The sequence below is a fragment of the Sorex araneus genome, chromosome 4 (assembly GCF_027595985.1).
Source record: "Sorex araneus isolate mSorAra2 chromosome 4, mSorAra2.pri, whole genome shotgun sequence".
Taxonomy (NCBI): Eukaryota; Metazoa; Chordata; class Mammalia; order Eulipotyphla; family Soricidae; genus Sorex; species Sorex araneus.
The window spans coordinates 115,897,331-115,919,252 of record NC_073305.1 but is presented as its reverse complement, the minus strand read 5'-3'; the positions used below and the strand labels follow the sequence as shown (position 1 = coordinate 115,919,252).

Below are 21,922 nucleotides of genomic sequence, written 5' to 3'. Positions count from 1 at the left end.
CAGAACATGTTGTTGGTTTTACTGAAGACCGGAAATGTGGCTCAGTGGTATAGCATTTACCTGGCGTTTGTGAGGCCTGAGTGCAATTCCCAGCAGCCCAAAATCAATGAAAAAGGAGTGTGGGGAGCTGGGGCGGTAGCTCAGCAGTAGAGCAGCTGCTCTGCATGGGTGAGGCTCTGGGTTCAGATCCCTGCATTGAAGAAAAGAAAATAGAAAAGCAAAAATAAAATAAAATAAAATAAAAAAGGGCCAAGGATGTAGCTCACCCTTGTAAAACAATAGGGCTGCCCCAGCAGTGGTGAGACCGGGACCCAGAGCTGGCAGCACTCTGCCTGGGTGTGTGGGGGCAGACGGGCAGGGCAGGGGTCAAGCTTGGGTCCTCAGACCTGCCAGGCATGTTCCATGTGCTCACTTGACGCCATATCCCCAGGCCCGCAAATCATGTTTGCTTTGGGGCCACACGCAGCGATGCTCAGGGATTACTCCTAGTTCTGCACGCGAGAATTACTCCAGGCTGTGCTCGGGGGAATCCTGTGGGGTGCCAGGGATTGAACTCAGGTGGGCAGCGTGCAAACCAGCGCCATACCCAATATGCCGTCACTCTGGCACCCTCCCAAATCACATTTCGGCCACAGTGGCTTATAGTGGAAATGTTCACTGTGTCCACAGTACCCCGCTCCGGGGATACCATCTTGGGAAGTAGCCATCTGATTGTGTTGCTATCCCTGTGAAATCCTCAGGGATTGCCTCCCGATTCTCAGAGTATCTGCCATGCTACCTTCTACCTCATTCATGTGCTGCTAATGTATTCAAAGAGAGTTGTTGGCTTCATGCCACTTCCTTCATTGTGTTTTACAATTGTGAGAGAGAAACCGACTCAAACAGACAAGAAGATAAACCTAAAGCGAGGAGAAGGATCATTTCCAGTAGTGACAGATGCTGTTAAGAAGATGCAGGGGTTGTGAAGAGGGGGATGGCACCAGGCAGCTGGAAGTGGCAGCTGCAGAGTGGAAGCAGGGAGGAGAGGGGAGGAGCCCGGCGGCCTTGGGAAGAACCAGGATGGGATGCAAGTGGCTTTGCCTTTAAAGAACACATTTGGCTGTTACTCTGTTTCTAGGGGTAGGGAGGTGGGATGGGGTGTGTTGGGCCACAGCTGGCAGTGCTCAAGGCTTACTTCTGGCTCTGTGCTCAAGAATCTCTCCTGAGCAGGATTAGGGGACCACAGGCAGGAGTTGAACCAGGGTTGACTGTGCAAGGCAAGCAGCCTCCCAACCGTACTCTCTCTCTGGCCCCATGTATTATTCTCAATGCTGTAGGAAGCCATATGACAATGTGGAGAATTTTTTTTTTTTTGCTTTTTGGGTCACACCTGGCGATGCACAGGGGTTACTCCTGGCTCTGCACTCAGGAATTACTCCTGGCGGTGCTCAGGGGACCATATGGGATTCTGGGAATTGAACCCGGGTCGGTCGCATGCAAGGCAAACACCCAACCCGCTGTGCTATCGCTCCAGGCCCAGAATTTTTTTCTTTGCTTTAAAATACATTTCCTAAACTGCAGAATCCCTCCTTCTACCCTCTCTCTCTTTCTCTCTGTCTCTCCCCACACAGTCCCACTCCTTGAGCCCATAGCATCTAGCTAGCAGTGCATTGTGATTGTCCGTTTCTCTTCTGTTTCCCTAACAATGGCTAAGGTCTGAATCTTTTCTTCCTTCTTGCAGCCCCTGGCTCAGCCCTGTCTAACCCTTGGCAGGCGGCCAGCAAACCTTCATGAAAGGAGAACCAACTGGCGGCTCCTACATTCCCCCTCGCTTCTGCTGCTTCCTCGCTGGCATTTTAAAGAGCCCTCGCTGGGGTTCCAGCGCCTCTTGGGGGTCCCTTCCGATTTCCATTTTAAGGGACAAGCCCCTTTTAAAACTGCCCGGCCAGTTTCACGTCTCTCACACTCTCCAGGTTGGTAGGAGACCTGAGAGACTGGGGTGCTCAGGGATGGGGGTGCAGGGGCAGAGCTAGTGAGGGCCAGGGGCCCTCTGAAACCCCCTGGAGCGGAAACTCCTTGGACCCTGCAGGGAAGGATGGGGAGAATATTTTTACTGTGGCCCACAATAAAAATATTGTGCTGTGAACCAGCACGTGTGTAGGTGGGCAAAATCTGAGTTTGGGGCTAGAGAGGCAGGACATTTGCCTTACATGAGGTGGACCCAGCTTCTTTTTATGTTTTTGTTAAGTGCTCAGGGCTTACCCCTGAATCTGCACTAAGGAATCACTCCTGGTAGGCTCTGGGGACCATAGAGGGTGCTGGGAATTGAATCCAGGTCAGCCATATGCCAGCCAAGCACCTCACCCCAATGTAGTTTTATTTATTTATGTTTATTTGTTTGGGCCACATATGGCGGTGCTCAGGGGTTACTGCTGTCAGAAATGACTTCCATCAGTGCTCAGAGGACGCTTGGATGTGGGAATTGAGCCTGGATGAGTCGTGTGCGAGGCACGAGTCCTACCTGCTGTTCCGTCTCTCTGGCCCCACCTGCTGTACTATCTGTCCTGCCCTGATTCGGGTTCTATCCCTGGCACCACGTGTGGTCCCTTGAATGTGCCAGGAGAGCACAAAGTCAGGAGTAAGCACCTGCCAGGTGTAGGCTCAAAACCAAAAGCAAAAAAAATTTAATTTAAAAAAATTTCAATTTCTAAGAACTTAATTAATTCTAATTAATTAATGAAAATTTAATTATCTTATAATTCTTTGCAAATTTTGGATTTCTGGATATATATCCTTTATTAGGTATGTCATGTGTACATTTTTTTCTCCTTTATTATTATTTTTTTTTCTTTTTGGGTCACACCCGGCAATGCACAGGGGTCACTCCTGACTCTGCACTCAGGAATTACCCCTGGTGGTGCTCAGGGGACCATATGGGATGCTGGGAATCCAACCCGGGTCGGCCGTGTGCAAGGCAAACGCCCTACCTATGTGCTATCGCTCCAGCCCCTATCCTTTATTTTTACAGTATAATTTAAGGAGTATATAGTTTTGTTTTCATAAGGTTTCTTATCTTTGGGAAGGAGGGGGTCGCAACTAAGAAATCTTTGTGGCCTGGAGGTGGAGATCACGTGTTATCCCCAGCACCACACTCAGAAATCTTTGCCCAACACAAGGACATATTTAGTTTCCTTCAGAAGTTACATAATTTAGACTTTATAGACCTTTGATCTATTTAGTTATAGTCACCACACCTGGTGTCAGGGGCCATGAGATGCCAAAGATCAAACTTGGGACTTGGCACATGTGCTTTGCTATGTGTTATCTCCCTAGCCCCAGGATGGTACTGGCTTTTGAATTTTTGTTTTCTTTTGTTTTTGTGGTTTGGGTGCCAAAAATGGCAGTGCTTGGTGTGTGTGTGGGGGGGGGGGGGGCTACTCCTGGTATTGTGGGGGATAAAACTGGGTTAACCATACGCAGGGCGAGTGCTTTCACTCCTGTACCATCTCTCCAACCTCAGGAGCAACTTTTTTTTTTTCTTAAGATAGTGATAGTTTTGATAGTGTAACATTTTCCCCCATCCATTTTTATTGTTGTTGTTGTTGTTGTTTGTTTTGTTTTTAGAAGAATTGGGCCACACCAGGCAGTGTTCAGGACTTACTCCTGGTTCTGCGCTCAGGGATCACTCCTAGCAGTGCTTTGGGGAACCATATGAGGTGCCAGACATCAGATCTGGGCTGGTCATCGTGTAAGGCAAGCAGCACCTTACCTGCTGTGTTATCTCTCCAGCCCTGCCTTATGCTTATTTGTTGGCGGGGTGGGGGTGGGGGGGACGGACCCAGAAACCTTTAGAAAACAATTTTTAAAAAATGTGGAATTGAAATCACAATTTACATATTGTTTAATATTTTGAAAGGTTGTCAGGGAGACTGCGTCTTTAAAGTTTAATTTTATGATCTTGGCTTTGTAAACTAAAACAAAACATTGTATGTTGTGTCTAGTATCGGTCCCTCATGTGTCCCCATATATTGAATGTTTATATTTTTTATATTGGCACCATGATTTATGGAAGTTTTTGAAAATAGAGTTTCAGGCATACGATGTTGTATTTGTTTAAAATTTTATAAGACTTATTTTAACTGTACATGAATGTATTTCCTGGTTAGAATTAAAGCCAAAATCTTTTTTCTGGTGGTTTGAGATGATTATTTCATTTTTGAAAATGCTGTTGTATGCTTTTCTGCAAGAAAAGGCATCTCACATGATGCCTCTGTGTGTATGTTTGTGTGAGAGTGAGAGAGAGAGAGAATGTGTGTGTGTGTGTGTGTGTGTTTGTGTGTGTGTGTGTGTGTGTGTGTATCTGTGTCTGGTGCTGGGGATAGAATCCATCTCACATGCCAGTCAGGTGCGATACCACTGAGCCCATTCCTGACTCAAAAGCCATAATGTCCTTTACTTTAACCTCTTGCAGTATCCTTTGTGTTATCTGAAATTTTAGTCACAGCTTTTTATTTTTTGAATTTATTTATTTATTTTTTTTGCTTTTTGGGTCACACCCGGCGATGCACAGGGGTTACTCCTGGCTCTGCACTCAGGAATCACTCCAGGCGGTGCTCAGGGGACCATATGGGATGCTGGGAATTGAACCCCGGGTCGACCGCATGCAAGACAAATGCCCTACGTGCTGTGCTATCGCTCCAGCCCCCACAGCTTTTTATTTATAAAATTAAAATCAATACCAATGTAAAGTTAATGCTTGGGCGAGAGAGATAATACAGCGGGTATGGTGTCTATATTGTATGAGGCTTGCTCTGTTTTGCTCACCAGCACCTCAGAATAGTTCCTTGGGCACCACTAGGAGTGACTCCTGAGCACATAGCCAGGAGCGAGCCCTAAGCACTGCCAGGTATATCCCCATGCCCCCCAAAAAGCTAATGGATTTTAGTAAACTTTTCTTTCTTTCTTTCTTTCTTTCTTTCTTTCTTTCTTTCTTTCTTTCTTTCTTTCTTTCTTTCTTTCTTTCTTTCTTTCTTTCTTTCTTTCTTTCTTTCTCTCTTTCCCTCTTTCTTCCTTTCTTTTTTCTTTTTTTTGCCTTTTGGGTCACACCCGGTGATGCACAGGGATCACTCCTGGCTCATGCACTCAGGAATTACCCCTGGCGGTGCTCAGGGAACCATATGGGATACTGGGAATTGAACCTGGGTCGGCCATGTACAAGGCAAACGCCCTACCCACTGTGCTATCACTCTTCCTCCTCCTCCTCCTCCTTCTCCTCCTCCTCCTCCTCCTCCTCCTCCCCGCCCTCCTCCTCCTCCTCCTCCTCCTCCTCCTCCTCCTCTCCCCCCCCCCCATACTCTGGCGTTACTCCTGGCTCTGCATTCAAAAATCCCCCCTGGCAGTCTCTTGGAGGACTCCCCGGTATGCCGGGACTGTACCTGTCTGGCTACACGCCAGACCGGCGCCTTACCTGCTCTACTCTCTCCAGCCCCAGTTTTCCATTTTTTATTGCATTACATTTACATTTTGGTTTTCTTTTTTCTTCCAGGAGTACATGTAGAGTAGTTGGAATTCCTTCAGTCCTTTGAAGATACTCCTCTTGTGTTCTATAGTTTAAGTCTGGTGTCTGTGTCATTCCTTTGAAGGTTAAGAGTTAGTTTCGATCAGTCATGAGTTTTCTTTTTTTTTTTTTCCATGAGTTTTCTTGATTTTTGTGGAGGTGGGGTGGGGGGAGGGTGTTTAGGAGCTGCTCCCGGTTTGGTGCTCAGGGGCGGTTCTTCAGCAGTGCTGGGGACTGAACCCAGGCCCCTGCTTTCAAAGCAAACACTTGAGTCTGCTGAACCACCTCTCAGGCCTTCCTTTCTGACAGCTTTTAGAATTGTATTATCATTCTTTTGTGTGTGTGTGTATCTTTTTGGTCACACCCAGTGATGCTTAGGGGTTACTCCTTACTCTGACTCAGGAATGACTCCTGGGGGTTCTTAGGGGACCATATGGGATGCCGGGGATTGAACTCAGGTTGGCTGTGTGCAAGGCAAACTCCCTCCCTGCTGTACTATCACTTCAAAGCATCAAGAATAATACGAGGGGTGACGCGTGCCGAATGTAGACTAGAGACTGAACACAATGGCCGCTCAACACCTTTATTGCAAACCACAACACCTAATCAGAGAGAGAGAACAAAAGGGAATACCCTGCCATAGTGGCAGTTTGGGGTGGGGGGAGACGGGACTGGGGAGGGTGGGAGGGACGCTGGGTTTACTGGTGGTGGAGAATGGGCACTGGTGAAGGGATGGGTTATCGAACTTTGTATGGGGAAACATGAACACAAAAATGTATAAATCTGTAACTGTACCCTCACGGTGATTCACTAATTAAAAATAAAAAAAATAAAATAAAAAAAAGAATGATAATACAGGGGCCGGAGTATTACCCTGATTATTCTAGGTATGAAGTATTATCTCTAATTAGTCTAGTTTTTACTTAAATGTCTCCTTTTTTGCTTTGGGAGCTTGTTAATTTGGGGTTTTATTTTCTCTTAGTTTGGGAAAGCCTTATCTCTCGTTGGCTAAGTACTGCTTTACTTATTGATGTTCTGTGTTTCCTTCTTCGGAACTTGGACTGATAACGGGACTTCCGACTCTTATTCCAGATGTCACTTTCACCTTTACTTCATATTGTCCCCTGGTGCCACTCTCTGACAATATCTGACTTTCTCGTTCATTTGTGTTTATTTGGATTTTCAGTCCTTGTATCTCCCACCCCACTCCCAATTATATTTTCATCTTTAAAATCTCCAAGGCCCTTGCATGACTGTTCTGAAAATGTCTGTTCTTGTTCCGTGAATACTAAGAGACTTTTTTTTTGTCCAGTGCCTAACTTAAAAAAAAAACACTTTTTACTTATAGTTTTTTTTTTTTTAATAGTTTTAGGGGCTGGAGCGATAGCACAGAGGGTAGGGTGTTTACCTTGCACACGGCCGACCCGGGTTCGAATCCCAGCATCCCATATGGTCCCCTGAGCACTGCCAGAAGTAATTCCTGGGTGCAAAGCCAGGAGTAACCCCTGTGCATTGCCGGGTGTGACCAAAAAAGAAAAAATAAATAAAATAAAATAAAAAATATTTTTACTAATATTTTACTCATAGTTGAAATTTTTCTCTGATTCTTTTCTGAGCTCTGTTCCTGCAGATGGACTTAGAACCTTCCATTTGTTGAGTGTTTATTCCCTTCTACAATCTTCATATTAATCAAGTGTTTGACATCTGAAGGAAAGTGTGGAGGGAGAATCCTGCTGTTTGTACCCATCCAGACATTGGGGTTTTTTTTATTATTATTAGTATTTTTTTTATGGATCCACCTGGCAATGCACAGGAGCTACTCCTGGATTTGCACTCAGGAATTACTCCTGGCGGTGCTCAGGGGACCATATGGGATGCTGGGAATCGAACCCAGGTCGGCCACATGCAAGGCAAACGTCCTACCCGCTGTGCTATTGCTCCAGCCCCTCCGTCCAGACATTGTAGTGAGAATTTGTACAGACCTCAGTGCTTGGCAGGTGTTGGCCCCTCTCATTGTGGGCCTCACCTATCCTGGGCATGCTGCCTTCCCTCACGTTCCCCTACTCTCCTCTTTCTCCACCTGGAAAACATTCTGGTGTTTGTGGGTGGATGGGATTGGCTCCATGGGCAGTGGGATGCAGAGTTTACATGGTTGGTGCTTCACATTTCATTTCATTTCTTTATTTATTTTATAATGTAGGAGTACTGCTATTTATTCAGCCATTAAGTTGATTGAATTGGGCATGCACTCCACATTCCTTTTTTTTATTCAAAATGTTAATTTTATTTTATTATTTTGTTATTATTTTCCCCCCCTTTTTATTGACTCACTGTGAGATACAGTTACAAAACTTTCATGTTTGAGCTTTGGTCATACAATCATCAAACACCCATCCCTTCACCAGTGCACATTTTCCACCACCAAAATCCCCAGTATTCACGCCCCACTCTATTCCAGCCCTTCTCCTGCCTGTGTGGCAGACAATTTCCCCCATACTCTCTCTACTTTGGTTACCAGGGATATTTCAACACCAGTCTCACCACTACTCAAACCTGCTGAAAAGGCAATGCTAGACAACTGTTTTGTATTGCTTGTTATGGATAGAATATGATGTCCAGGAAATTCTGTGTCGTTCTCTTTCGGGAGCTTTAGTTTATAGTCTCTGGGTCTTGGCCATGATGAGATTACATGGCGCCGGGGGCAGTTTGTGGGTATGACTGCCAAGCTACTGGAAAACTGGGGACCTGGGGGGAGGAGGCCCAGTCCCAATCCAAGCAGGCTTGGGGATCTCAGTCATGGGTTCCTGCATATCTGGGTTCTCCTGCTGGTCTAATCCCATCTTGGGTGAGGCTCATCCAAGTGTGTGGAGAGTGGCTTTGGGCGTGGCGGTGGTTGGGTTCTGGAGGTTTTCAGCTGCCAGGGTTCCGGTTTGGGGCGGAGAGGGGCGCTTCACAATTTAATCTTCCAAATAACTATCATGGCTGTCTGCATTTCCCTTCATGTGACCTTCCCCCATTGCAGGTGGTGTGGGCTACCCTCATCAGTGCTCAGGGACTGTTTCAGGCTCTGTGCTCAGGAGTGACCCCTGGCATGGTACCAGGGCTGGGAATGGGGGTCAGCTTTGTGCAAGGCAAGTGCCTTACCTCCTGTCCTGTCTCCCTGGTCGACCTCCTGTCATTTGTACCCTCTGCCTCAGAATTCTGCATGGCACAGTCAGGGGTCATAGGTTCCTTCTTCCACCTGACCTGTGTTTCTTAGGGATTCCTTTCTTTAGAAAAATTTTTTATTCTTCCCCACCGAGATTCCTTTTCAAATTTTTCCCCCTTACACATTATAAAAACACTTTGTGATTTACAAAGTTGTTTATGATGATCTGTTATAGACATTCAATATTCTAACACCAATCCCACCACATAGAGATTGTCAACTTGAACATTCTTGTTTTGGTTTTTTGTTTGTTTTAAACTCAGCTAACATTTAGCTATGAATATGTTCTCATCTATTTGCTTATTTGTTAGATTCTGCTTTAAATTGATTTTTATTGTGGGGGAAGGGTCATTTCTGATGAAGCTTGGACCCAACTCCAAGGCCCCAGGGACTCACCCGTAAGTGCTCAGGGTGTATGTGGAAGTGAGAATCAAATCCAGGGCCTCACACATGCTAGGCAGGTTCTTGTCCCCAAGATTCATATCTGATCATTCCTTTTTTCCTTTCGGGGGAGTGCTTTTTGGGTCATACCTGACAGTGCTCAGGGATTACTCCTGGCTCTGCACTCAGGAATTACTCCTGTTGGTTCTCGAGGGACCATATGGGATGCCAGAGATTGAACTTGAGGCTGGTCCCTATTATATTATGTTTTGGGATTCAGCGTGGGAGAGGAAGACTGTGATATGCGGTCTGTCTAATGTGTTTGAAATGAGTGTTTCTTTTCTAGTCCGTGCCTTGCTTTTGTTAAGATTTTCTTGTAATGGCAGGACTGGTTGTGGGAAGCATATAATCACCGATGAAGAAGACACTGGTGACCTTTCAAGTGGTTTGTTTTCACATCCGTGCCTCCTGTGTGCCACTAGCAGTTTGTTGGAGTACGCTAAATTGAACAGGAAAAGTGGGTGTAAGTGAGTGGGAGTGAAGTGTTGTTCATAGTGGAGTAGCATCTGTACACACCAGCACCTGCTGATTTTTTTCTTTCTTTAATGGAACAGTAAAACATGTTCCACCTGAAACGTGTTTTACTGCTGATGAAACATCGCGGTATGATGGCATCTTGGTTGTATGTATGTTTCGGTGCGTGTGTATGCACACGGGCATGTATGTATATGACTCTCTCAAATGACATTTATTCAGTTGTTCTGGAATGTGCTTCATACAATTGTAAGGTTTTGGAAGAGAATTACTAACTACAAAAGCACAGGCCCAGAGAGATAGTACAGCAGGGAAGGCTCTTGCCCCCAGCACCCCATATGGTCTGGGAGCGCTACCGGGAGTAACTCCTGAGCACTGACGGGTGTGGCCTCCAAAACAAAACATAAAAATGGAAGGGAAGTAAAAGTTTACTTTCTAATTTCAATTATTCAGAGCTTAAACTGGGACTGGGGACAGAGAAATGCATCATTCCGAAGGAAACAAGAAATAAAGAAGAATGATGTATACATATTTCTTTTATTTATTAATTTTGTTTGATGGGGTCATACTTGCTGTGCTTGGGGGTCTACTTGGGGACTAGTGCTTGGGGGTCGCTCCCAGCAGTGCTGAAGACCATGAAGGGCCAGGGATGCAATTTTCTGGCCCATACTTTGCTTTTTCTTTGGCCCAAGTTTGCTCTTTCTGGCCCATATGTCTATATCTCTGGGTTTTTTTGTTTTTGTTTTTGTTTCTTTTTGGGTCACACCCGGCGATGCACAGAGGTCACTCCTGGCTCTCTGCACTCATGAATTACCCCTGGCGGTGCTCAGGGGCCCATATGGGATGCTGGGAATCGAACCTGGGTCGGCCGCATGCAAGGCAAATGCCCTACCCGCTGTGCTATCACTCCAGCCCCGTCTATATGTCTGTTTTTCAGTGTCTTCCTTTTTTTCTTAAAATGTTGGTTTCTTTCCTTGATTATTTTTCCATTTCTCACTGGGCCTTCTGATTTTGTTTCTTTTTGGTCACCCAGGATGACTTTTTCGTAGAAATCGCGCTGTAGTTTACATACCATAATATTTGCCCTTTTAAATAATGCAGGTCATTGGCTCTGGTATACCCACGAAGGGTTGTTATTTTAATTCAGAACATTTTTATCATGCCAAAGAAACCACATACTTATTAACAGTCACTTCCCCTTTTCTCATCCCTGTTGACCACAAAGTACTTTCTGTCTCAATGAGTGTGCCTAATTTGGACATTTCATACAAATAGAATAAAATAATTTGTGACCTTCATCTCTGTCTCCTTGCATTTAGCAGAGCGTTTTCATCATTCATCTCTGTTGTGATAAAATCAGTACTTCATTCTCTCTTCATGGCTGAGTATTACTCCAGCTATGGATATGCTACATTTATCCATATAAGTTGAACCAAATTGTTTGCCATGTGGGTCCAGTAATGAATAGTGCTGCTGTGAATTTTCATGTAGTTTTTTTTGCATGGACTTATATTCTCACTTTTAAAATATATTCTTTAGAGTGGAAATGATTGGGTCATAAAATGACTTACTGTTAATCTTTTTCTTTGGGAGAGTGGGGTTGGGCCACACCTGGCAGTGTTTAGGGCCTTACTCCTTGCTCTGTGCTCAGGGGTCACTGCTCCGTAGCTCATATGTGCCGCTGGGGATTGAACTGGGGTCAGTCGGCTGTGTGCAAGACAAATGTTCTATCTGCTGTATAGTCTTTCCAGCCAATTACTGTTGGTCCTTTGAGGAATGGACAGAGTTGTTTTTCAGAGTGCACCATTTCATGTTCTTCTGCATATTGTATCCATAGATGTGGTCTTTTTTTTTTTTAATGTTTAAAATTATAGCAGGGGCTGGAGTGATAGCACAGCGGGTAGGGCGTTTGCCCTGCACGCGGCCGACCTGGGTTCGAATTCCAGCATCCCATATGGTCTCCTGAGCACCACCAGGAGTAATTCCTGAGTGTAGAACCAGGAGTAACCCCTGTGCATTGCCGGGTGTGACCCAAAAAGCAAAAAAATAATAATAATAAAAATAAAATAAAATAAAATTATAGCCATCCTAGTAGTTGGGGAGAAGCATCTCAAAATTTTTATTCCTACATTTCTGGGAAGATTTTTTTTTTTCTTATAGGGGCCACCCACCCATATTGGTTCACTGAGGCTTCCAGGGCCAACCCTGGTGATACTAGGGGACCATTTGGCACCAGAGATGGAGCTCAGGGCCGTGAATGTGCCAAGCATGTGCTCTACCACCGGACTCTCTGTTGGTTCGTGATTTGTAATTTTCTGGTGCTAATGATATGGTGCGGACTGGAGAGATAGCACAGTGGGTAGGGCATTTGCTTTCCACACGGCCAACCCGGGTTCGATTCCTCGGTCCCTCTCGGAGAGTCCGGCAGGCTACCAAGAGTATCCTGCCCACACAGCAGAGCCTGGGGAGCTACCCGTGGTGTATTTGGTGTGCAGTAACAAGAAGTCTCACAATAGAGATGTTACTGATGCCCGCTCCAGCAAATCGATGACCAACTGGATGACAGTGCTACAGTGCTACAATGATGTGGTCAGGGCCAGAGTGACAATACAGCGGGTAGGGCATTTGCCTTGCACATGGCCAACCTGGGTTTGATCCCCGCATCCCATATGGTCCACCGAGCAGGGAGTCATTCCTGAGGGCAGAACCAAGAGTAATCCCTGAACATAGCCAGGTGTGGCCCAAAAAGCAAAAAAGAAAAAAAAAAAGCGCACCTTTGCGTGTGCTTATTGGCTACCTGATGTTTTCTGTTGGGGGTGTGTGGGAGCACACCTAGTGGTACTTGGGACCATATGGAGTGCCAGGGATCGAACCTTGAGTCAGCCACATGCAAATACTCTACCTGCTGCACTATCTCTTTGGCCTCCAATGGGGTTATTTTTATATTTCAGTTTAAAGAGTTTAAAGAATTTATTCTGGGGGCTGGGTCCATAGTACAGAGAGTAGGGCATCTGCTTTGCATATGGCTGACCTGGGTTCAATCCCCGTATCCCATGTGGTCCCCCAGTACTACCAGGAGTAATTCCTGAGTACAGAGCCAGGTATAACCCCTGAGAATTGCCGGGTGTGATCCAAAAACAAAAATAAAAAATTAATTCTGGATATTCAACTCTTGTCACCTTTGCAGCTATATCCTTCCGTTCAGTGTCTTGCCCTTATTCTCTTGATAGTGCCCTTTGACAAAGGTTTTGATTTTGGTAAAATCCCAAATTGAATTGTTTATTTGGAGTGTCAAAGAAGCTGTGTCTTTATATTTTGTTTGCTTGGGGGGGCTACACTCAACAATGATCGGGGCTTACTCCTGACTCTGCACTCAGGAATTGCTCCTGGCAGTGCTCGGAGAACCATATGGAGTGCCGGAGAGAGAATCCAGGTTGGCCGTGTATAAGGCAAATGCCCAGCCTTGCACAATTGTGTGCCTTTAGTGCATAGGGATTCTGACAGTGTAGGGAAAGGACCTAGCTCAGGAAGGTGACCCACCCAACGTTCGGCTCCAAGAAATGCCTTGACTTCCGACCTTTGGCTCCAAAGCCCTTGCTTGTGATGTGAATGGAATTGTACAGGGGTTCTGGCCTCTGGGATGGTATTAGAGGTAGTGAAACAACCCTTTTCAGTGCGCATTTCAGGCACTTAGCACTCTCTGTCCTTGGGAAAGTAGCCTGGATTGAGGCGTCTTCAGTCATATCCAAGGTGGAAGTGAAATTCTTGTCATGAACCATCATCGCCAACGCATCTAACCCTCATTCTTTATTTAGTTCTGGGGGCCACACCTGGGAGTACTCAGAACATCCTTCTGGTTCTGCACTCAGGGATCACTCCTGGCAGTGCTCAGGGGACCATGTAGGGTGCTAAGGATGCAAGGCAAGCTGTACTATTGCTCTGGTTTCTACAGTCATCTTTTTTTTTTGGGGGGGGGGGTTGTTTTTAGACCTCACCTAGTGGTACTCAGGGCTTTCTCCTGGGTCTACGCTCAGGGGTCATTCCTGGCAGTGCTTGGAGGGACCGTATGGGGATCCAGGGATCTGGGAACCAAACCTGGGTGAGCCATGCGTGAGGCCGGCACCCTACGCGCTGTGCTATGACTGGCCCTCACCTCCTTCTTGCCTTGTGTTTTGTGCAGTCCTGGACTTCAGTGACCCCTTCAGCACGGAGGTGAAGCCGAGAATCCTGCTCATGGGCTTGCGGAGGAGCGGCAAGTCGTCCATCCAGAAAGTCGTCTTCCACAAGATGTCGCCCAACGAGACCCTGTTCTTGGAGAGCACCAACAAGATCTGCCGGGAAGACGTGTCCAACAGTTCTTTCGTGAACTTTCAGATCTGGGACTTCCCTGGACAGATTGACTTTTTTGACCCTACCTTTGACTATGAGATGATCTTCCGGGGCACAGGAGCACTGATATTTGTCATTGATTCCCAGGTAAAGACCCATCTGGGCTGATGCTATGGCCAGTCACCGCCCCACCCTCCCGGGCAATGCGTCTTCCTCACGTTCAGACCAGTTCCTTGATGACAGGTTTGGTTTGGTGTCTGGGATCGGGAATAGGCCTTTGCTTGACACAGGCACACAGGCGACTCTCAGCGGGGGCTCTTGGTGTTTTGTTTTTTTTGCTTTTTGTGTCACACCCAGTGATGCACAGCGGTTATTCCTGGCTCATGCACTCAGGAACCACTCCTGGCGGTGCTCAGGGGACCATATGGGATGCTGGGAATCGAAACCGGGTCGGCCGCATACAAGGCAAACACCCTATCCACTGTGCTATTGCTTCAGCCCCTGCGTGGGGGGAGCTCTTGTTATGGCTTAGGAGCTTTAGGAGCTGCTCCCTGCAGGCTGCTCGGGCCCCTCTGCACATCCGCACCCTGCAATCTCACACGTGGGGGGACTACTGGCAGGCTGAGGGTGTTACCACTTGCCTGTACCCCCTCCCCCAGTACTCATGGTGGAGAGCTATAAAAGGTTCCGGGTCCCTTGTCACAAATGGAGGCATAGATATGTGTTTTTAAAAGTTTGCCATCTCCTCTGAAGACAAAGTTCTAAGAGTATTTCTCTTCTGAATTTGATTGTTACTAAAACTAATACACAAGGAACACAACATAACTTTTTTGTGTTTCTTTTAAATTTTTTTACTTGTTTCATTTCCTTTTCCTTTTTTATTTTCCTTTTTTGGAAGGGTTCATACCTGGCGGCGCTCAGGATTACCTCCTGGCTGTATGCTCAGAGATCACTCCTGATGGTGCTTAGGGGACCATATGGGATGCTGGGGGCTGTCGAACCTGGGTGGCCATGTATTAGTCAAGCACTTTATCTTCGATATTATCTCCCCATCCCCTCTTTTAAGAAATAGTTATTTAGGGGCTGGAGCGATAGTACAGCGGGTAGGGCTTTTGCCTTGCACACGGCTGACCAGGGTTCGATTCCCAGTATCCCATATGGTCCCCTGAGCATGGACAGGAGTAATTCCTGAGTGCAGAGCCAGGAGTAACCCCTGTGCATCTCCAGGTGTACCCAAAAAGGAAAAAAAAGAAATTGTTATTTATTTGGCGGGCTGAATTCAGATGAGGTTTTATTTAAGAGAATTGAATGAAAGAGGAGAGAAACTAAAGCTTCCCGTGGCATTGGGTGGAGGGTGGTGAGGGGGAGGGCGTCTGCTAAGCCCGAGTCCCATTCTTTGGTATTTCTGTAGCGAGATTTGAGAGATGAACTCTCTTAATTAAGGCGATGTTTACTTTCCTGTCTAACTCCTGTATCTGTCTGGAGAAGACAGGAGTCAGTATCAGTGCTAGGCTGGGGGTTGTCGAGATACAAAAGCACAGAGCGCCCTAGTCACATAAGGAAACAGGTGGCCGTGGGCTGAAGTTCCTGGCTGTAGGGGAGCCGAGGAAGCGATGCCTCAGGGGTTTGGTTTGGGCAGTGGCATAAGAGGCTACCGGTAGCTGGTGAGAGCACTGACCTTCCAACCTGCAGCCCAGTGCTCAGAGAGAGTCCCTGGGCTTCCAGCGAGAAACCTCAGCTCTCCTATCTGGGAAGGGAGATTGGGGCCACCCCCCCCCCCCTGCTGCTTGGAGGCTGTTCCTGGCTCCGTGCTTGGGTGGCCACGAGGCACTGGGGATTAGACCTGGGCTCCCTGCAGGCAAAACACATGCTGCAGCCCTTGAGCCATCTCTCCCTTCCCCCCCAGTAATAAATTTTTTTTTTCTTTTTCTTGGGAGTGGGGGGGGAGTCCGGGGGGGGGCATACCTGACTATGTTCAGGGCTTACTCCTGGCTCTGCACTCAGGGATCACTCCTGGCGGGGCTTGGGAGACCATAGGAGATGCTGGGGGTGCAAGACAAGTGCCCTGCCCACTGTGCTATATCACCAGCCCTGACATTTTCTTTTTTCTTGTTTTTTCAAGTTGTTCACAATAATTCATTACATTCAATATTCCAACACCAATCCCACCACCATTAAACCTTCCCACCATTATTACAAATTTTTCCCACCACTACCAAAACAGGTCCTAAATAACTTATTTTAGTATTGTTTGTTATGAATTAGCCATTAAAAATGACCCACAAAGTTTCCTTAGAAGAAAATTAAAGTGAAGATTGTTGTATCTCACCCTGGTGCCATGAAGCCCTTATCTAAGAGATTACTAACATGTTGTTACAGGTTGAGCTTTGTGTGCTAATATTTATTTAGTTATTTATTTTTTTATCACGATCGGTTGCCTTCTACGTTACACCCCATCAAGTGTGCTGTGCTACTCTTGGTACATCAGTGCAGTAGAGTATAAAATGTCTGCAAAAACCACATTCATGGCAGCACGCTCCAGTGTGTGGTCACAAAAAAGAAAATGAATAATCCTCGGGGCTGCTGCTGCTGCTGGACACGTGTGTGCGTTGGGTGGCCCTGAGCCGCCTCCCCACCTCCCCAGGGCTCCCCAACAGAGACACCAAGAGACAGGGAGACAGGAGGCTGGGGACCACAGTCTGATGGTGAAAATGGCCCTTTAATGCAGAGTTGCTAGCATACTTATAGAACATCTGAAGGGGGGTTGAGGTAAGCACCAGTGTGGTGGTCATTTACATAGATAAACATTTGGCAGAGGAAGTTCTTATTTAGGGAGATCAACTCTAGGAGACACTCTGTCTCCCAGGGACAACTACATTGCTTTTATGTTTCCTTCTAATTGTAAAAGTTATCGATACTAGCAGTTGTTTGGATAAACACAGTAAGAGACAAAGATTCCAACACTTAGTTCTCCGGGCTGAGAGCAAGCAAGGCTTTTACCGTAAATCCCAGACTAAGTCCTCAGGCCAATTCAGCTGGTCCTTCCCCAGGGGAGTCCTGTCTCTTAAGTTGTAACAGTTTGCATGAAAACCGTGCATTTATGCTTTCTAGAATGTCCCATTTCGCTGCCAGGTGGTTTTGCCACTCGCCCCCGGTCCATCCCAGTCCCATGGCAGGACCTCCCCTTTGGGGTGTTAGGAACTACAGAAACTAAAGCCTGAGTCAAGTAGTTATGACCAAGTGATTATGCCCAGGAACAGATATATTTCAGAGTCAAACAACTCCCGAATATCAAGAGCATAGTAGTAATGGTCTTTCTGTGTTTAACCAAAGAACATTGCTCTATGGTAACGCATAAAAAGGCTATAGGGGAAACAGAAAAGCAAGTACAAATCTACAGCACTTCAAATACAAAGCAGTATCAGTACAAGTTCAGAATTACCAGAAAGTTTTGTTTTATAAGCAATCGAGATTGACATGGGGGACTGTGACAATGCGAGGTAAAATACAAGGGAAAGATTACAGATAAACTTTAACTAAATTAGGGATGCTAGCAAGGGTAATATAAATTCCTCTAGGAGGAGGAAAGGAGACAATACAATGATAAAGCCTAAAGCACTTAGGGTTAATATCCAACACAAAGGGGAGCTTGAAGATAGACTTGACTAAATTAAGGATGTTAGCAAGGGCATGGTAAGCTTCTCTGGGAGGAGTAAAGGGGGCAATACACTGATAAAGACTACAGCACTTAGGGTTGATATCCAACACTCCAGGACTTCTAAAATTTTAAATAGGGTGATACAACTAGAGATGACTTTGGGGTCCGGAGGCATCTCTGCAGCTTGTTGCCCTTTTCTGAGATGAATTTGTGAGTCTCTGGATCATGATCATTAATGAGCTTACATGGCATCAGAGGCAGTTTGTGGGCATGACTGCCAGGCTCCTGGAAAAAGAGAAAAATGAGGGGAGGTCACCCACTCCCAACTCCATGAGAGCCTGGAGATTTCGGTCACAAAAGATGCCGCGTACCCGAGTTTTTCAGCAGATTCATTCTTTTTTTTTTTTTTTCTTTTTGGATCACACCCAGCGATGCTCAGGGGTTACTCCTGGCTTTGCACTCAGGCATTACTCCTGGCGGTGCTTGGGGGACCATATGGGATGCCGGGGATCGAACCAGGGTCGGCCGCTTGCAAGGCAAACGCCCTACCTGCTGTGCTATCGCTCCGGCCCCAGCAGATTCATTCTTTTTTTTTTTTTTTGCTTTTTTGGGTCACACCTGGTGATGCATAGGGGTTACTCCTGGCTCTGCACTCAGGAATTACCCCTGGCCATGCTCAGGGGACCATGTGGGATGCTGGGATTTGAACCCGGGTCGGCCGTGTGCAAGGCAAATGCCCTACCCGCTGTACTATCTCTCCAGCCCCAGCAGATTCATTCTTATGGATGAGGCTTGCCCGGAGCCTGTGGAGATCAGCTGTGAGCATGGTGGCGATTGGGTTCTGCAGGTTTTTGGCTGCTGGGGCTCTGTTGGGGCTGGGGCTGGGCTCACCCGCCCCCCTCTAAGTTGCCCCGGAAATGAGGCTTAGCCTGGCGCAGCTTCTGGAGGCATCTCTCCCAGCCCTGAAATTTTCAACTGAGCATTTCCTTTCCAGGAGCTGGCATCGCTCCTCCTTGAGCATCTGCGGCCAGGTGGTACAGTGGTTAGAGCAGGCTCCTCCTGTCAGGGGTAGGGCGTGCAGAGGGGAGACTTGGAGCCCCTTGCCTGCTCTATGCTTTCTCCCAGTGTCTTCCTCCCACGCGCCCACACTGAAATGCTCGGTCCTGGATGTGTGCCTCGGGACCAGGGCAGGCTGCCAGTCCCTGCTTTCCTGGCTGTCCCCATCGTACTGACCTGTTTTCTGGCCCATCTGTGACCTGGCTGTGTTTCCTGCCTTCCTGCCTCAGGTCTGCCAGCACCTAAATTAGGAGCTTGGAGCACGCGGCGGCTAGGGCTTATACACACGGCTGCATGGCAGGGGTCAAAAACTCTTCTCTTGAGTCTCTGCTCTCTAAGCCTGGGGGCCCAGATCCCAGTCCATGTGTCATAGCTTCGGACCAGGGTGCTGATTGATTATTTGCAGAGAGACTTAGTAAGGACTTCACCGCCGAGCCGTGCTAATATAGCAGTTTGCGTTTATGGAATTCACATTCCCATCACAGACGTATCTCTGGTGTTGGTAGTGTGGCTATACTGTAGCTAAAATAAGAACCCTTGCTTATTTTTGTTCATTTATTTTTGGATTTTAGCGCTCAGGAGTGGGGAGGCTGCTTCCAGATATGCTCAGGGGGGCCTGTGCAGTACGGGGGATGGAATCGGGCCTCCCACATGCAGAACATGTGCACTAACCCTTTGAGCTGTCTTCCGGGCACAGGACGCTTATTTCTAAGCTGTAGCAGTAACTTAACTTTAATTTTACCTAAACGTGAAAAATTTGTTTTCAGTTAGGGTTTTTTTGTTGTTGTTGCTGTTGTTGTTGTTGTTGTTATTGTTACTTGTTTTTAACTGCAAAGAAGAGAAAGGTATAAAAAAGCTGAGAAATGCATCTTTTGTGCAGGGGTATCTCCCAGGCAGTGCTCAGGAGACCTGGGGACCCTCTTGTTGATGCCCTGCCAACCAGGACGGCAGTTCCATGCAAGGGTCTGAAGCTGCTGCACCGGAAGGACCCTGTAGTGGGGGATGGCATGAGAATAGAGGATATTGGGTAGAGGTGAAGGCTCCACATGGTCCTGGGTTGAACCTAGGTCAGGTACAAGCTAAGCATGTACTCAGTTCATTGAGCTATCTCTCTGGCCCTGAAATTCACTTTTTTTCTGAAGTAAAATAGTTTTATTTAGAAAAATATAAGGAGAGCCAGAGACAGAGAGGAAGAGAAAGAGAGAAGGCACACATGGCAGATGGTGATACAGATAGCAGAGAATATGCCTACAAAATTCATCTTATTTGTGGGTGGGGGTGTGCAGGGGTGTTTCTGGGCCACACCCAGTGGTGCTCAGGGATTACTCCTGACTCTGCACTCAGGAGTTACTCCTGGTGGTGCTCAGGGGACTATATGGGGTACTGGGGATCAAACCCAGTCGACTGAGTGGAAGGCAAGGCAAGAGCCCTACCAGCTATATACTATTGCTCTGGCTCCCAAAATTCATCTTTTTAAGTCACATTTTTTGTTGTGGTGGTCTTTGTGTTTTTTTTTTCTTTTTGGGTCACACCCAGCAATGCACAGGGATTACTCCTGGCTCTGTACTCAGGACTTACTCCTGGCAGTGCTCAGGGGACCATATGGGATCCTGGGATTTGAACCTGGGTCAGTCTCGTGCAAGCAGATGCCTTACCCATTGTGCTCTCACTCCAGCCCCATAGTCTTTGTTTTTGTTTCTGGTCTACACCTAGCAGAGCTCAGAGCTTACTTCTGGCTCTGGACTCAGGGATCACTGCTGGCAGGGATCAAGAGACCATGTCGGGTGCCAGATATCAAACTCAGGTCAGTCTCGTGCAAAGCAAGTGCCCTACCTGCTGTAGTAAGTCAAACTTTTGTAAAAGGAAAAAACATTAGGGGGAACAGTTGTTTATTGAAAATAAGAAATAAGTAAATAGGGTGTTGCAGAGTCTAGGTACTTTTGTAACAGGTTAAGAATCACACATGTAGGAATCTTAAAACCCTTCCACTTCCAGTGAGATGCCCAGGGTGGTAGTGGGGGACCCTGTGTGCTGAGGATAGAACCCGGTGCTCCTACATGCAGACCCTGCACTCCACCCCCGGAGCACCCAGGTGCCTGTGTGGACTGTTTTCCAGGATGCCATCACAGCCAGCCAAAGGAAGAGCAACTAGCCGTGTCACTTCGTCATGCTTGAATGCTCTTGCCTTTCCCTCTAAGCAATGCTCTGTGTCTCCGAAAGCTCATATTTTTATTGTGGGCTTGCGGATTGCTCATATTCTCGAGAGCCAGATAGCTGTGCTGGCGAGGAGAAGATGAGGCCTTTACAAAAGTCTGCACAGTACAAGTGCATGGAAGCATCCAGAGTGATTCCTCCTAGGCTGAAAGTGTGACACTTCCTGTGGCCCTACAGAACCCACGTTGTGTTCCTCCCGGGCCACCTTCAGCTCCCTGTTGCTGTGTCACATTTTTGCTTTGGGATCCCAGATCCCAATGAATTGGATCTGTGTTGGGGACTGACCTCCCACAATCCTTAATCTAATTTTGGGGGCGAAACAAGACAGCTTATTTCCCCTTTGTTTGTATTAATCAAGAAAGATAATCAACACAGCAGAAGAAAATCTTTCACAACTTCCTCATGCAGCTCCTAATAATGTCATTCTTTGTTTCTTGTAGCCATATGCCTCTTCTTCACCAGTTGGTTGGTAATGAGACATTTTGTTTTTTGTGCTGTTGTTTTTTGGGTCACACCTGGCTGTGCCTGGGGGTTACTCCTGGCTCTGTGCTCAGGGTTTGCTCCAGGGTGCTCCTGCCCTGTTGGATCTTGGTGCAAGAGATCAAACCCAGGACCTTCTGCATACAAAGCAGTGCTCAGCCTCTTGGACTGTCTCTTCCGTCCCACTAATCAGACTTCTTTTTTTTTGTTTGTTTTGTTTTTGGGTCACACGCGGTGATGCACAAGGGTTACTCCTGGCTCATGCATTCAGGAATTACTACTGGCGGTGCTTGGGGGACTATATGGGGTGCTGGAAATAGAACCCAGGTTGGCCACATGCAAGGCTAATGCCCTATCCGCTGTGCTATCGATCCAGCTTTAATCAGACTATTAGATATGCTTAGCAGACAGTTAGAGCAGACATCCTAGTCCTCTGAGACTGACATTGCTTTCTTGACATTGGCCACTTTTGCTCACAGACGTGTACAGTATGCCCCTCTTCAGCCACAGATAGCTATCATGGTTG

At 46.9% G+C, this 21,922-nt stretch overlaps 1 protein-coding gene across 1 annotated transcript in view; it reads left to right on the top strand.

The window, feature by feature from the left end:
* RRAGD (Ras related GTP binding D) overlaps positions 1-21,922 on the top strand; it is a 58,160-nt gene that overhangs the window by 9,259 nt on the left and 26,979 nt on the right. The window contains exon 2 of the mRNA XM_055135902.1: positions 13,840-14,135. Within this exon, the coding sequence (XP_054991877.1) occupies positions 13,840-14,135 (296 nt within the window). The remainder of the gene's footprint in view (positions 1-13,839; positions 14,136-21,922) is intronic.